This window comes from Zophobas morio, unplaced genomic scaffold (assembly GCF_036711695.1).
Source record: "Zophobas morio isolate AGI-343-1 ecotype UQ-CSIRO unplaced genomic scaffold, CSIRO_AGI_Zmor_V1 ptg000017l, whole genome shotgun sequence".
Lineage (NCBI taxonomy): Eukaryota > Metazoa > Arthropoda > Insecta > Coleoptera > Tenebrionidae > Zophobas > Zophobas morio.
In genome coordinates this window covers 6,008,681-6,021,279 of record NW_026972122.1, presented here as the reverse complement: position 1 = coordinate 6,021,279, position 12,599 = coordinate 6,008,681, and the positions used below count along the sequence as shown (strand labels likewise).

Genomic DNA, 12,599 nt, shown 5'->3' with positions numbered 1-12,599 from the left:
TTTTATAAAAACAACTAAAGGCTTTATTACGTAAAGACGTTTGAAGTGACATTATTTATCCAAGATAGGTAAGGTGCAATTCTTGTAAATCCTGAAGGGTCGTAGGTCTCACACCCATTTGCACTTATCCAGCTGGAAACGCCTACTAAGTAGTATACGATATTGTTATCCATCAGAATTAAAGGACTTCCAAGATCTCCCTAAAATTATGATTTTAAGTTATTATTATCATTCATACTGTTATATATGTTATATAACACTGCTCACCCTACAAGTGCCTGCAATTCTGTTGTCTCCTTGGATGCAAATCATGTTGTCAGTGATTTGAGGCCCATAGATATTTTTACATTCTTCGTTTTTCATAGTTAACAAATAAACGTATTGAAGAATATCAACTAATCCAGCTTGGTCTACAATAAAAAAGTCGTACTAAGGTTTCACTTAACAAGGTAAATTATTACCATCGCTTATTTGTCCCCAGCCAACTGTCTGAACAGATCTATAGTCTTCTATATAAAATCACTCGTCAAATTCAAAGGCTTGATGTAATCTGAAACGAAAAAAAAGAAAATTTTTGAAAATGCTTTGCGTGTGGTGTGTTTACCCGTAAAAGTAACAGTCTGTTGTAGTTTGATAAGACCTACATCATTTTCTAAGGTAACTGGGTCGAAATCGGGATGTAATACATACTCCTTGGTAACCAGGTCCAGAGCATTGGGGTCATCACGACTCAAACTTTCCGATCCTAGCCGAATAGTAAATTTTGTGGCACTAAAAACGGAAAATATGTAAGTAAAAATGTAGTAACATTTTCGAAGAAAATTACTGTGTTACGCACTGACCGGCGGTTGCTAACCACTGATTGCTGATAAGTGCCCCAGTACAGAAGAAGGTTCCACCACTTGTTTTTTTGTAAACGGCTGCTGTATATGGGTAATTTCGGATCTGTGTGTCGTGACCACTAATGATACGGTTCCCTAAAAGGAAGTACTAAACGTGTTATTTGTATTATAATATCTAGATAAATATTTGTTTAATATAAGCATTTACCTTTTGATCTTGCTTGTATGCGGACTGGTTGATTACAAAGTATCAACAAACAGGAAACTAGTACTACTAAATTCATGACTTTTTTCTAAAGTAGTTATTAAAAAATGTTTTTCAATAACATTATTTGTTGATGTGTGAGATGTTTATCGGTAAAATTTTAGATTACTCGTAGAACCTTGGACATATATGTTGATTGTTGAAAGTACTTTGCAATCACAAGTAGTGTCGTTTCAAATTGACTTCAAATAAATCTTAAAAATTTACGACGCAATAATGAATTCATTTTGAATTTTTTCTTTAAATAATCAATCTGAAAGAAGTGTGAAGAAAAATTGTATGTTATAAGACTAAGACGAATAGTAAAAAAAGTTAACAGTATATATTTATATTTTTTGTTCTGCTATATTTACATTTCTTACCATTTCCATTCCAGGTTCTGAATACATTATAACCAACAGAAACATATTTTTTTAATTCAAAGTGGCAACTTACCTCTTCAAATACAAGTAACCAAATTTCTAATACACACAAGAAAACAAGGAATATTTTCATTTTGGTACTATATATTAAATTTTTTTAGTGATAATATTACTAGGGAGCGGATTTCTGTCGGGCTAGACAAGGCCAAACTCGGTACGGCTCGTTCGGGATGGGAATTCATTGCAGTTACCGGCTGTACTTCGTTTATTTGAGATTAGAATAACGCTGCTTCGTTGCACTCTGCTGTTAATTCCCGTTCTCATTTACTTAGCCGTTTGATTAATAAATCGTTAATTGTATTTATGAAATCAAATGACAATTAAATTCAGTGATTACCTATCACCCGCTACTGAGTCCCGGCGATGCAGCGCGTCTCCACCTATAATCGTGACGTAGCCCGACAGAAATCCGCTGTCTAAATATTACCCACAAATGGTAGAAGAAAGAAGACAGGCGATAAGCAGACCAAAATGGGCAACTTACGTTTTCATATTCGCTAAAGTGTTTATGTAGTGGGGGTTCTAAGACAGTTTAACCTCATTTGACTTGTCTTAGAACCGCCGTTACTTTCTGTCTACAGGTCATCGACCTGTTTTAGGATCCCCGTTACTTTTTGTGAAACTCCATAAGAAAAAAATCTGAAGTAACTGGATGCAAATACACAAGTTATTACGGACCTGTGGCGCCAAATTTAAAATTATGATAACAACATAATTTAATAAAAACTGTATGCAGCGACACCAGGGTGCCTTCTCGTGAATGCTTATGACTCCAAAAGTTGAGAGGGCACCCGGATCGAGACAAGAGACCGAATTATATCAATTTCATTCTAGAACACAGCAAAATTACCCATAGTTGGGGTTGTAGCACGAGGGGAGTTTGGGGCTCCTGGTTGTGGCTGTTCTCCCACCACGACGGTGATTTAACTCTATCGGCAAGTACATGCCACCCAGCATCCTTCTATTTCCTGACGTCTATTCAAGATTTGCGTTTTTTATGCAGATGGCGCGACTGCCAGCTCGACAAGCAACCGCGCACTCCGTTTCCGTATTTCTGTGTTCTTTACCTCAATTCCGTTTAAATGTTCGCTCTCTATAACTCTGATATTAAATTACAACTGAACAAGTGATAAAAAATTGCAAGATAGAGAAAAAATTGCATGAGGTGAAAAATTGCAAAGCTAACAAAATTACATGGAGTTAATACATATTTGCCACACTTTATAAACGATTCAAAGAAAGAATTTACATGATGCTAAATTATACCACACTTTATCAACGATTCAAATAAAGAATTTACATGATGCCTTGATCCAAGTGAGTGGTTATACAGTCTACCATAAATAAAATCTTCTTTGCTATTATGCATTCGGGGCTTCGCCAGGCCCGTATTCACCAAGTTTTATTGAGCTAATGATTAATATTATTATAATGTACGAGTGTAAAAAAATAAAAGATTTATTTTACAATTACGTATGTAGCTAACTAGAAATGTAGGAAACGTAATAACGAGTCCTGTCCTGAGTATCGTTTCTAAGATTTCCTAATTAAACTGCCCGGCGACCGGCTAAAAGAGGAGGGATCATAATTTTCGGTACTTTGTAATCTGATTAGGGTCGTCTTTGTTGCTTAATTTTTGTGATCTCCACTGTCCGGTGGTAGTTTGCAAAAACTATACTTAAAACGATCAGTTTTGAGAGTTTATATCGTGGACTGTCCCCAGGTATTCCCAAACAAACACATTATAAATAAACACAAAATGCATCCCTCGTCGCGAGAATTACGTCTTGGTGGTGTAATTTCCCACGTCGCGAGAAATATGTCTCGATGATATGATTTCCCACGTCGCGAGACTTCGTCTCGGTGATTTCCGGATGACAAGTGCCTAAGGGAAATAAAATTAATCCTCCCGTTCCTCAGTCCACGATATTATGAATTCTACCTCTCTACGGTCCTTTTTCCCACAGTGGACACCGGTAGGTTGATTTAACTGCCGTAAATGAACTATTATGAATTTTGTGTGAGGAATTAAGAAGTGATATAATGTACATCCCGAAACCTTATTTATAACTTGATAAACAAAGGATGAGCCCTCACTAAGTGAGCCTCATGAAATCTCCTATCAAGTGCTTTATCTAAACAATCTCATGACTGTTAAATTGTGTTAGAAACAGTTAACGATTAAAATCCTAACATGAACTGTGAATTTACAAACAATAAATCAAATTTACATATTTCGCATATTTTCGATTGCGATTTCGCGTAGTTGTTTTTTCTTCAGCGCGAAATTTTAATTCTTTCTTCCATGATCAGAGCAGATAAATCAGTCTTTTTTAAGACTACATCTTTGAGAGTGAATCAAAAGTACCCAGGTGTCTTTTGGCACAGAAGCAGAATTTTCATTTCGAGAAAAATGTTTTCCGAAGTTCATAATAAATTCAGGCTTAAGTTTTACTTCCGTAAGTGTCAGTAAGTGACTAATGAATGGGTGTACGAAGCCCGACTTCGTTTTCAGAAATTTTGCAAAAAATTGGTGTGTCATTCTTGAAGCTAATTTTTAGTAAACCATCACCAGGGGCAACACCTCTTGGGTCTTTAGTCAACAGTTTGGCGAGTGCTAAATCTGGCGCCCACACACGAATGCTAATATTGTAATTCAACACTAAGAAAGTTTGATAAGCAGTGGGGAAATAGTTATTTTGTTTTTTTATTATACCTATAGGAGTGTGCTATATAACAAACAATTCACAAATGTGTTGTGGTGACCGAATTTAAATCAAAGTTTTCGCGCTGAAATTAATTAACAGCGGAGCGAAATCACATTTGAATAATTTCAATTTGAAAGAGAAAAAAAAAATTCATCAAAAAAAATCGTTAAACATAGGCAATCTGGTGCACGGAAACGCTTGCTTGGTAGTCGGACAATTAATAGCGCCTAGGGGTTAGTTTTGCATGATTATTGAGTTAGATGGCGGCTTGGTAGCACTAAGGAGTTTTTAGTTAGAGGGTTGGTTGGTTGGTAGAGACAGAAACTGCATGGCGGAGCATCAGTCTGAATGTGCTTGTGTGAGTGTAACCACGTGGTAAGAGCTAGGTTTAAATTAGTTGGTTTGGTAGTTAATAAAATGGGAGGAAGCCTTTGTTTACGGACAATCAATCGTAACTGATGTCACTCTGTTGTCCCCAACCTGCGCGATTAATCCTTGCGACCTTTAATCGGAAAAATGCGGACTTCCGTTCAACGAGAAACACGTGCTGTAAATTTGTTTCATTATTTGTAAATTCACCAATCAAGTTAGTTTTTCTTAATCATCAGCTAGTGCAAACACAATCTAACAATCAGGATTATTTAAATAAACCACTGGCTAGAAGATTTCATGAAATTCACTTAGTCAAGAAAAACACCTTTGTTATTTCATTACGAATAGGTTTCTGGGTGCATATACGTAAGTGTTACATTATAACACTTCTTAATTCTTCACACAAGATTACTAATAGTTCATTTACGGAAGATAAACAAGTTCATTATACTGCGAACTGGCGGGGGTTATGATAATTTCTTCCCTTAGGTGGTTATCATCGTTATCATGATTAATTCATCGAGGCATGCTCTCACATCGCTACGGATTGATTAATTCATCGACGTTCGTCCTCGCGACGCTAGAGATTAATAACATCACCGAGATGCTTTTTCCTCGCAACGATTTTAAAATTTACATCACCGAGACGCTTTTTCCTCGCAACGATTTAAAATTTATATCACCGAGACGCTTTTTCCCTCGGAGCGATGATTGGATATTTTTGTGTTTGTTTATTATGTGTTTTGTTGGGGTAACCAGTTGGCGGTATTTTAAACTCTCAAAGTAAATTGTTTTAAAGTAACCAATCACTTAGATCATGATATAATTTGGTACAATGTAAACTCTTTGTTTGAATCATTGAAAAAGTGTGGCAATTATTAATCTCATGTAAATTTTGATATCTGCAAATTTTCATCTCATAAAATATTTCTTTAATCTCACAATTTTAAAGTCAGTCCCGTCCACCTCTTTTCTATATTTCATTGACTGATTTTAACAAGTTGTAGAATCCAAGATTTAAAACAAAGTAAAAGTGGCCCCGCCCACCCACCCCTAGGCCGTTTTGATAGTTCATTCTTATTGGCTCTGAAGAACGGAAGTTGGATTTTATATTGATAAATACATGATTGAATCTAGGATTACATTTTTTTAATACAATTTAATGTTTACTAAATTGTTTCAATTTTTAGATTATGCAATTTTTCGATCAGCAATTTCACCTCTCAATTTTTAATTTTTCAGTTTTTCATTTCTTCGATTTTTCGTTTTGCAATTTTTCAGTTTTTCATTTTTTTGTTAAGAGTGATTTTGGCAAATCACTAGCCTCAGAAAAAAATAGAGGGCGGGTGGGGGGGGGCTAGTATTTGCTGAGATAAGACTGATTTTGGCAAATCACGTACTCCCTAATAAAATAGAGGGCGGGTGGGCGGGGCTACTGCTTGCCTATAAGACTCTTTAGAAAAAAGTCAAACTCAGTCCCGTCCACCTCTTTTCTCTATTTCACTGACTGATTTTGACAAGTTGTAGAATCCAAGATTTAAAACAAAGTAAAAACATAATATTTCTACTTTTACAAGTTCATTTCACACCAGATTTTTTGTTTCATAAATCCTTGCTAAGTTTGTTTTGTAAATACTTTGTTGATGAATGTTTCTATCATCTAAATTATTTGATGTCTAATTTTAATCTCATATAAGAATTATTTGTTGTTTAAAATTTCACAAGATTGTATGGCGAATTTAAATGTTATTTATTGCTCGTTGAAACTTTAGCAGTTGTTCAGTTCTTAATATCAAAATTATAAGAGATTGAATATTTAAAAATGGAATTGATGTTAAATAACACAGAAAACGTGGCAGAAGCGAAGTGCGGTTCCTAGTCGGGCTGGCGAGATTTATTGTGTCACCTGTACAAGCCCACAGGTTTGGATAGATTCAGGGGCGGCCGCCGATGTTGTACTGCTCTCGACTTGGACCAATAGTCGAGATCTAACTGCGGGTCTGGTGACCGTAATGGCCTGGTTTCGCACAGCATGATCGTAATGGAGGTGCGTGCGGGTAGGCTTTGCGATAGATAGAATCACCGTCGTGGGGGGAGAACCGCCCCAGACCGGTAGCCCCAAACTCCGCTTGTGCTAGCACGCCCCAGGAGTACTTTTGTTGTGCTTCTGTTAACTGCCGTAACTTTAAAATCTGACGCCACACGCCCGTAATAACTTGTGTATTTGAATCCAGTTACTTAATTCAGTTTTTGCGTTGTTTTTATTAAATTTGTGATATTCAAATATTTACATTGATTCCAAACAGATGTATAGGATTTTCCGTTTGTTCGTTTTTCATATGTGTATGTCTGTCAATTCGCGAATGTCTTTTCTTTCATATTTTTAAGGTGTTTGAAATGTAATATATCTGTGAATATAGCCCCAGGGTTTTTTTGGGAGATGAAGAACGTTGACGATTGACCCCTGCTGGACCCCCGAAGGGCACGGCCGAGTCACTCTCGCTCTTCGCTTCTTTCATACAAGTGTATGCACTTCTATGAAAGAACGTCTTCCCGTTACTTTTCAAAAAAAAAACACACAAGGTAGGTTCCCATTTGTTAGACGATTACAACCAAGGGCGAATTTTTGAGTTTTTGAATTTTTTGCGGCCCTTTCAAACTTTTTCAAGTTCAATTTAAAGGCGGGAAGTTTGGGTTATCACAGTATTCTTATAATTAGAACTCCTACACCTTTGTATTTACGTATTATTTTCCAAATTGCAGAAAAGTTATTTGTCTATATTTGCAAACTTAAATTTTATTGTCTAAAGTTAGAAGAAATTAAGTGATTAAACAGCATAGTTTCCAATATTTTAACAAGAAAATTCTATTTTTGGGAACTAGTTCGACTCTAAGATAACAAAACAGGGAACAATTTTTCAAAACAAAAATTTTGCAGATAACGATTTATTTTGAAATGACAATCAGTAAAATTTATTTATCGGTTCCCGTTACATTTCTTATCCAGTCAACAAAATCCAGTGTTCTAGTATACCCAGATGGATCAGTGCTCTCACACCCATTCTGGCTAATAAAACTAGCAATTCCCATATGTGTGTATGTTGGACCGTTTCTGAGTCTTACAAGAGGAGTGCCACTATCACCCTATTAAAAAAGTATTAATAATAAAAAAAAATTCTGCCCAAAATCAAGAATAAGTTTGTCCTAACCAAACAAAATCCTTCGTTGTTGTTTCCAGCGGCACAAACCATGTGTTCAGTGAGTTGATTGCCATAAATAAGTCTGCATTCATCATTTGATAATGGAACCAGGTACACAAAGCGCATTTCATCAACCAAACCAGAGTCATCTAGAAATGAAGATATTTTTGCAGATATTACTACTAAATAATGACAGTGTTAATTTGTACCGTCGCTAATTTGTCCCCACCCCATTCCTACGACTGGAGTTCCTGGCAGGAGTTCGAAATCTGGCAAATAGTTAATTGGTCTTATGTAAGCTAAAAAAATATTATGAAGCAGACACAAAATTTATCGTTCGTTCTTACTAGTAAATGTTATAGGCATTCTCAGTTTAATTACCCCAACATCGTTTTCCAAAGTGTCTGGATTAAAATTTGGGTGCAAAATATATTCGTCTGTTGCTAATCTGAGTGCGGTTGAAGTGTCTATTTCTTTTAAGTTAGCCGTTCCTAAATAAATAGTGAACAAAAGAGCCCTTCAAAACGAAAAAGAAACCAAATTTAAGAAATATTTAGTTTTAAATTATACCCATCTACGCAACTACCAGCTGTTAAAATCCATTGATCATCAAGCAGGGCACCTCCACAGAAATAGTTACCGTCGTTGGTGGCTTTATATATAGCAGCCATGTACGGAAACTGGCCAGCCCAAGCAACTTCTCCACCAATAATTCGACTTCCTACGAAATGTTATTATCTTTTTGCTATTCTGTGTTTACGTTTCTTACCATTTCTGCTCCTTAATGCTGCATTCTGAATAGATTTCAATAAAAAGAAATAAAGTTTTGAATTTTTAACCACTTACCACTGCAGAAACGGTTAACCAAATTTGTGATAAACACAAAAGGACGAAGATTTTCATGTTGATAATTTTTTTTTGACTGACTTTTCACCCAGAGGTCTCAATTTGGCTCTTGTGTGATTTTATTTTACAACTTTATTTATCAATAATAAAATGATAAAATTTATGAGAGATGTCTATCATCAAGCTACTTATTATTTAGTTTATGGCTTCTTGAAATAACTGATAAGACGGTTCAAATGTATTACATTTATTATTGTGAGGTTCCGGTTACGTTTCTAATCCAGCTAAGATAGGGATACGTTCTTGTATAACCGGAAGGGTCAGTACTTTCGCAACCATTGGCACTGACAAAACTGGAGATGCCAACATGTGTGGAATAGACGCCTCGAATCCATTGCACTAATGGACTTCCAGTGTCACCCTAGAAAATTTTCTGTAGCTAATTTTTCGAAATTGATTAAAATTACGTACTGTACATGCACCTTCGTTGAAACTTCCGACTATACAAACCATACCATCTGTTAGTTGATTTCCATATGTTATTCGACATTCTTCGTTTGAAACTGTTGTAACTGGGATCCAGTTTAGTTCATCTGCGAGTTCAGAATTGTCACTCGTCTGTCCCCACCCAATAGCTTCAAGAGCACCCGCACTTGCCGGCAAGTTACTTGAAGGCAAATTTGATATCGGTAAAATGTAGTCTTAAAGTACATATGATTTATAATAATGTCAAAAGCTTACTATGTAATTTAAGTACCTGTGCGTTCCACTGGCATGCGAAGTTTGATCAAACCAATGTCGTTTTCCAAAGTTAGAGGGTTAAACTCTGGATGGAGTACATATTCGTCTGTTGCCAGTCTAACACTGGTTGATCCTGGTGTTTCTATATTATTTGTGCCCAAATAGATTGTAAATAAAATAGCCCTAAAAAATATTTAAGAATTGTTAGGATCAATCTATTCATGCTTATACCCGTCAACACATTGACCGGCTGTTATAATCCATTGAGTTGTCAGAAGAGCCCCACCACAGAAATAATTGCCATCGAGTGTGTTTTTGTAAATTGCTGCTGAAAATGGAAATTGTCCTGCCCGAGCAACTTGACCACCAATGATACGTTGTTCTAAAAGTAAAGTTAAACTGTCATTAATATGTTTTGTCCATTTGTTATGACAAGTTTTCATACCGTTTTGGACATTACACAAGAGCAAAGATAAATAAAAATATAACATAAAGATAAGTTTCATTTTGTTTTAATGTACTTCTTGTAGATTGTAACATTACTATACATTTTTTTTAATAAAACATTATCACAACTGTAATGTTTATAGTCATAATAAAAATATTGTAGCTATAAGCAGATAATGTGATAAGAATTATTATATCACAATCTCTTGATTAAATATTAACTAAAACAAAAATTTATAATTGCAAAATCCATATTTCCTTACCAAAATTCACCATTTTAAATGTGTTTTAAGTTTCTAAGAAAAACATTCACCCCAATAGAGAAGGGGTGGGTGGGAGGGCTTTCTATTTTGGCTTTTTTTCTTAATATACATAGTATTTTTTGATAACCCGATACTCAAAAATATGTTTTTAATTTCTTGTAAAGAAATAAGTATTTTGCAGTTAAACTCCGCCCCCTTGGTTCACGCCAAATAAAAAAAAATCATCACAATTGAGACAGGGTGGGTGGGCGGGCTTAGATTTTGTCGTTTTGTTTTAACATGGACAGACTTCTTTTTACAACATGAAACTGCTCGATATTTCCTTATAAAAATTTTCCATTATAAACATATTTTATGTTTCATGTTGTGAAAAGAAGTCTACAAACCTTAAAACAAAAAGGCAAAATCTAAACCCGCCCACTCACCCTGTCTCAATTGTGATGATTTTTTTTTATTCGTCGTGAGCCAAGGGGGCGGAGTTTAACTGCAAAATACTTATTTCTTTACAAGGCAGTAAAAACATGTTTATGAGCATGAATACTATGTATATTAAGAAAAAAAAAAAAGAAAATGTCACCCCCGCCCACCCACCCCATCTCAATTGTGACTATTATAAAACAATTGAAAAATTTGTATAAGCTCCGCCCCATAATTGCAAAATCCATATTTCCTTGCAAAAATGTACCATTTTAACCATGTTTTAAGTTCTTGTTGTGAAAAGATGGCTATGGAAATTAAGAAAAAAAAGCAAAATATAAGAATGAAGAAATTAAGAAATATGAATAAGCTTTAAGAACCGAAGTCTTCATTTCATAAATAAAAACACATTAAATATTGTCGAAATTAGAACAATGTTTTTGGTAGACACTTCGCTGTGAGAGTGTCCATGAATACATCCTCAAAATTTAAGTCGTAGAAAACAGATAACTAGGCTTCGGATTTTAGGTCGTTAAAAAGTGAATAAAAGGAGATATTTTGAGGTCCCAAAATTGACGAATTAGGTTATAAAAATCTTAGTTTAGGTTAAAAACCTGGAGGAAAAAATATTTGCTCAACGAAAAAGTATACATCAAAAAAATATATATTTAAAAAAAACATTAAAGAAAATAATATAGAAACAAATATTTTGTGTAACAAACAAAAAATGATTAAATAAATAAACGATCTATAGTTACGTCCACTAATTGTAAGTTATCGCTAAAAAAATGGTGATCAAACTAAAACAAGTCGCATTTAACAAAAAATAAAATATTAATTCAGGTATGTAAAGTGAGTTACAAGAGCAAACTATATATTTCTCTAAATTTTCGATTGTAAATTTACACCTTTGATCGCTTAAAACACTTTTAAGTTTTGAAATCGTGCGTTCCACATCACAAGAAGTGATGGGTGCAAAACTAAATATTGAACAATCTACGTTTTCATTTATGTATGTATTGTTGGTAGCATTTCCATTACCGCAAATTACGTTATTTACTGAACATATAAAATCGTATTCTGGATTCTTTTTTAATAGAGAACATAATTTTTGGAACGCCATTTCCCCCACCTTTCCTGGTGTGTTTTTTAAAGATATATACACTTTTTCCTCAATTTCAATACTTTGGTTTAATTTTAAACCTATAGTTTCTAATTGTTCTATTGCATCAGCAATAATTTTAAAGTGAATTTTAATATACAAGAGTTCATTTTTAACGTTTGCTTTATTCAGGAATTCTTGAGCTTTCTTAATGCTTTGTGCATCTGTGGCTTGAAATGACACTACAACCTAAAAATATTCAATATACGAATGATTAAAAAAACATTATATATTTACTGACTTGTTTTAAAACATCAAAGTGTTCTGTGCATAAAACAATGCTGCTTGAATCCAAGTGCCCCACCTGGTTAATACAAGTTCAGGTGGGAGAGGTGTATTTGGTAAACTGTTTTTATAAAAGTCTGCTCTTATTGCTGCTTTTAAAAAGATTTTCTTAACATTGCTAATTATCCCATTGACATCTGGATAATTCAGTCTAATTGTTTCAGACACTAAATGTAACCCATGTGCCATACATGTTAAGTGTGTTATATTTTCATAAAACACCTTCAAATTAATACCAGTTTTGAAGCACCATCTGATATAAACCATTTAACTTTTTTGTGTTCAGTTCCTTTTGGACACAATAGAGATACATATTAACAATTAAATAAATTATTATAATTTCAATGCTTACAATTATCAATAGCACACCCAAGGATTCGTTTATAAATCTCGAGATTGTGTTGCTATTAGTTTTATCAAGCTGCTGCAAAGCTAGTAGAAATGGACGGCCATATATCATTATTGCTAATAGAATTTCTAATTTGTTTAATTATATCTGTAAATAATAAAATTTATGTCAAAAAGTTTTTAAATAAAAATTCTAGTGCTCACCATATCGCAATCTGTTGGTAAATAATTTTTTCTCAGAGTGCTTTCTGAGGGTAAATGCGTTCCTGTATATTTATGCA

General features: G+C 34.4%; 2 protein-coding genes and 1 pseudogene across 2 annotated transcripts; all 3 read right to left on the bottom strand.

The window, feature by feature from the left end:
* Positions 1 to 1,155, bottom strand: LOC135130427 (brachyurin-like; annotated as a pseudogene).
* A 6,384-nt stretch (positions 1,156 to 7,539) lies between these two features.
* On the bottom strand, positions 7,540 to 8,792 carry LOC135130658 (brachyurin-like). Its single transcript, XM_064058085.1, has 7 exons — positions 8,656 to 8,792; positions 8,579 to 8,603; positions 8,380 to 8,530; positions 8,157 to 8,326; positions 8,019 to 8,108; positions 7,819 to 7,958; positions 7,540 to 7,753 (listed from the first exon to the last, which is right to left on the bottom strand). Exons 1-7 carry the CDS (start codon positions 8,710 to 8,712, stop codon positions 7,583 to 7,585), a joined length of 804 nt encoding a protein of 267 aa, XP_063914155.1. The 5' UTR covers positions 8,713 to 8,792; the 3' UTR covers positions 7,540 to 7,582.
* Positions 8,793 to 8,886: 94 nt separating this feature from the next.
* On the bottom strand, positions 8,887 to 9,972 carry LOC135130667 (brachyurin-like). Its single transcript, XM_064058095.1, has 5 exons — positions 9,842 to 9,972; positions 9,628 to 9,778; positions 9,413 to 9,579; positions 9,127 to 9,356; positions 8,887 to 9,076 (listed from the first exon to the last, which is right to left on the bottom strand). The coding sequence occupies exons 1-5, from the start codon at positions 9,900 to 9,902 to the stop codon at positions 8,906 to 8,908; spliced, it is 780 nt and encodes a 259-aa protein (XP_063914165.1). The 5' UTR covers positions 9,903 to 9,972; the 3' UTR covers positions 8,887 to 8,905.
* Between the last annotated feature and the right edge of the window lie 2,627 nt (positions 9,973 to 12,599).

What these genes read in the sequence shown, in the direction of transcription:
- LOC135130658 (XM_064058085.1), bottom strand. Translation starts at nt 8,712, where the DNA reads ATGAAAATCTTCGTCCTTTTGTGTTTATCACAAATTTGGTTAACCGTT. An exon ending in GGTTAACCGTTTCTGCAGTG is followed by an intron (nt 8,604 to 8,655) that starts GTAAGTGGTTAA and finishes AAATCTATTCAG; the next exon opens with AATGCAGCATTAAGGAGCAG. An exon ending in GCTGGTAGTTGCGTAGATGG is followed by an intron (nt 8,327 to 8,379) that starts GTATAATTTAAA and finishes TTCGTTTTGAAG; the next exon opens with GGCTCTTTTGTTCACTATTT.
- LOC135130667 (XM_064058095.1), bottom strand. Translation starts at nt 9,902, where the DNA reads ATGAAACTTATCTTTATGTTATATTTTTATTTATCTTTGCTCTTGTGT. An exon ending in GCCGGTCAATGTGTTGACGG is followed by an intron (nt 9,580 to 9,627) that starts GTATAAGCATGA and finishes AATATTTTTTAG; the next exon opens with GGCTATTTTATTTACAATCT. An exon ending in CATGCCAGTGGAACGCACAG is followed by an intron (nt 9,357 to 9,412) that starts GTACTTAAATTA and finishes ATGTACTTTAAG; the next exon opens with ACTACATTTTACCGATATCA.